Raw genomic sequence first — 2112 nt, 5'->3', positions numbered from 1 at the left:
ATTGCATCATTGTCACACGAAGCTAAGACCCCTGCGGTTCCTCAGAATTTCATAGCCAAGCATAGACCTCATGGTGAAGTAATCCTAAACGGGTTCCTTGCCTAAGACATAGCTTAAAATAAATTAATTAACACAAATAAATCAATTAATCCATAGCTTAAAATAAATTAATCAACACAAATAAATCAATTAATCCATGCACAAACATAAGTTGATTAACCTCATGTCCCCCCATACATGGTGAAGTAATCCCAAACCGGTTGCTTGCCTAAGCGTCGAGGTTGATAGTAAATACCAATCCTGCCACAGGATAACCCAAGTTGTAACGCTGTGTGAAATTCCTGGTGCTAAACAAATACGGCAACGAGGTCGTTATGTTTTTTATTGGCTCGTGTCGATGTTCCTGTCGCAGTAATGCAGTAGAAACGTTAGTATACAATCATAGAATGCATACCCAGAGAAACATTGACAATGCACCATACTAAATTAAAATTGTTGGCTAAGGTCGTGCATTGACACCTGTTTGAACAGAAGATTGTAATACTGGTGAGTTCCATAAGCAAATGGAAACGGCAATGGCTTCCTGGGCGCCACATAGTGCAATATTACAGTTCCTGTTTTCGCCACATCTGCCATGGATGTGTTAACATACCTTACGATCAGTAAAGGGTGAGAAGAAACCGTTAACATTTATGGCCTTGCACTTTGCAGAGTGAAGGCTAATGTGAATTCCGTAGTTGTAAACACACAATCACGTAAATAAGAAGAGCTTTCATCAGAGATACGTGCTTTGCTTCACCTTCGGAAAGCAGAGTTGAGGCCGGAATATTGGAAACGATGTAATGTACGACACTTTTTTCGACAGGACTATTAGGATTGAAGGCATCTGGATCCACCATGATAAATGTATAACCAGCTCCGGGCTCGGCATCTGGACCAGAGATTTGCACGCGTGGAGAAATTTGGGTCTGATTGAGCGCTAGCAGCTGCCCATTCTCTTCAACTGTAGTGTCCGCAAAAGACACTCTCAAGGTGATGTTGGGAGACTCGCCATACGCATCAAGCCAAGGAGGAATTATAGAGTCCGTGAGTGTGGTAGCATCGTACAGATTTGGAAAAGCGAGGAGGAGAAGAACGCAGTGCAGGAGGTGAGCGGCCATGAAGGTTCGATCGCTTCAAGATTAAGATGGCATAAAAAGCAGATCAGAATTAAAGTACCGTAAAGAGTCTCTACAGAGGATCCGAGCAAGAGAACCGCAGAGTTTTCTCAATAACAAGAAGAGAAGAATCTCAGCTCTCCTATGCTGATGAACGTTCGTGAATGGCGAGTCTATATAGACATTTGTAGGTGCCAAACTGCCAATCCGCAGGAGGACCGTTAAAGTCAATCTTTACGCGTTTTAAGGAACGCATACAGAACTCCACGTATCCACTAGCTTGTGTCTTTCTGTTGTTGAAGGTCGCGGTACTTCGTTGAATATTGAGAGAGTTTTAGTAGTGGTACAACATCTTACACATCGCAGTTTCACTCTGCGTTGAGTGATTCCAGGGATTTTGAGGCCCTTCACTCAGGATGCGGATGGACTAGTGGGCTCGAGGAGGGAGATCATAGAACGTGTTTTATGTGTTGTAGTTGCCTGTAGAATGTTGCAGGACTTACACATGTTAAGAGCTGCGTTCAGTTTATTCAAGGGCTTTTGAGGCCCTTCAGTCAGAATTCGGGATGGACTAGGGGGGGTTCCATGAGACCATCGAACGTGCTCCGTCTAGCCTGCTCTCAGGAAGGTTCTTTTCGGTGTCTCGATGGACACACTAAAACAGCCAATTTACACGGGTTTGGACTGAGCAAGATCTTTGTTATTATATGAAAAGGCTAGCTTTAGCCATTTAATTCATTTCTAGTCTCGCGTATGACTATATCTTCAAAAGCGTACACTACTTGGCCTCTTACATGAACGAGATTGCAATTGTTTTATAGGATCCTTGTGCGATTGTGGTGGGGATGGAGTTTTCTCACTCCTCAAGTTCAAATTCTCTAGTAGGTATCTAGTATCGTGAAGTGAATTTTTTTATCTAGAAACTTAGTCTTAGTGAATTGTTTGATCTATAAAC

At 42.7% G+C, this 2112-nt stretch overlaps 1 protein-coding gene across 1 annotated transcript; it reads right to left on the bottom strand.

The window, feature by feature from the left end:
- Positions 1 to 234: 234 nt before the first annotated feature.
- On the bottom strand, positions 235 to 1354 carry LOC147900883 (protein BROTHER of FT and TFL 1-like). Its single transcript, XM_087375418.1, has 3 exons — positions 800 to 1354; positions 520 to 629; positions 235 to 403 (listed from the first exon to the last, which is right to left on the bottom strand). Exons 1-3 carry the CDS (start codon positions 1158 to 1160, stop codon positions 269 to 271), a joined length of 606 nt encoding a protein of 201 aa, XP_087231544.1. The 5' UTR covers positions 1161 to 1354; the 3' UTR covers positions 235 to 268.
- Between the last annotated feature and the right edge of the window lie 758 nt (positions 1355 to 2112).

The sequence above is a fragment of the Dipteris shenzhenensis genome, chromosome 6 (assembly GCF_047967505.1).
Source record: "Dipteris shenzhenensis isolate YYH24624 ecotype China chromosome 6, Dip_SZ_1.0, whole genome shotgun sequence".
Lineage (NCBI taxonomy): Eukaryota > Viridiplantae > Streptophyta > Polypodiopsida > Gleicheniales > Dipteridaceae > Dipteris > Dipteris shenzhenensis.
Note: the sequence above shows the minus strand (reverse complement) of the source record. Positions and strands in the feature narration are given on the sequence as shown.

Bases quoted from the DNA above. Each gene is read 5' to 3' on its own strand.
- LOC147900883 (XM_087375418.1), bottom strand. From the start codon at position 1,160: ATGGCCGCTCACCTCCTGCACTGCGTTCTTCTCCTCCTCGCTTTTCCA. The intron at 630-799 runs GTGAAGCAAAGC...CATCCATGGCAG, and splicing joins CTCAACTCTGCTTTCCGAAG to ATGTGGCGAAAACAGGAACT. The intron at 404-519 runs GTGTCAATGCAC...TTACTGCGACAG, and splicing joins ACAATCTTCTGTTCAAACAG to GAACATCGACACGAGCCAAT.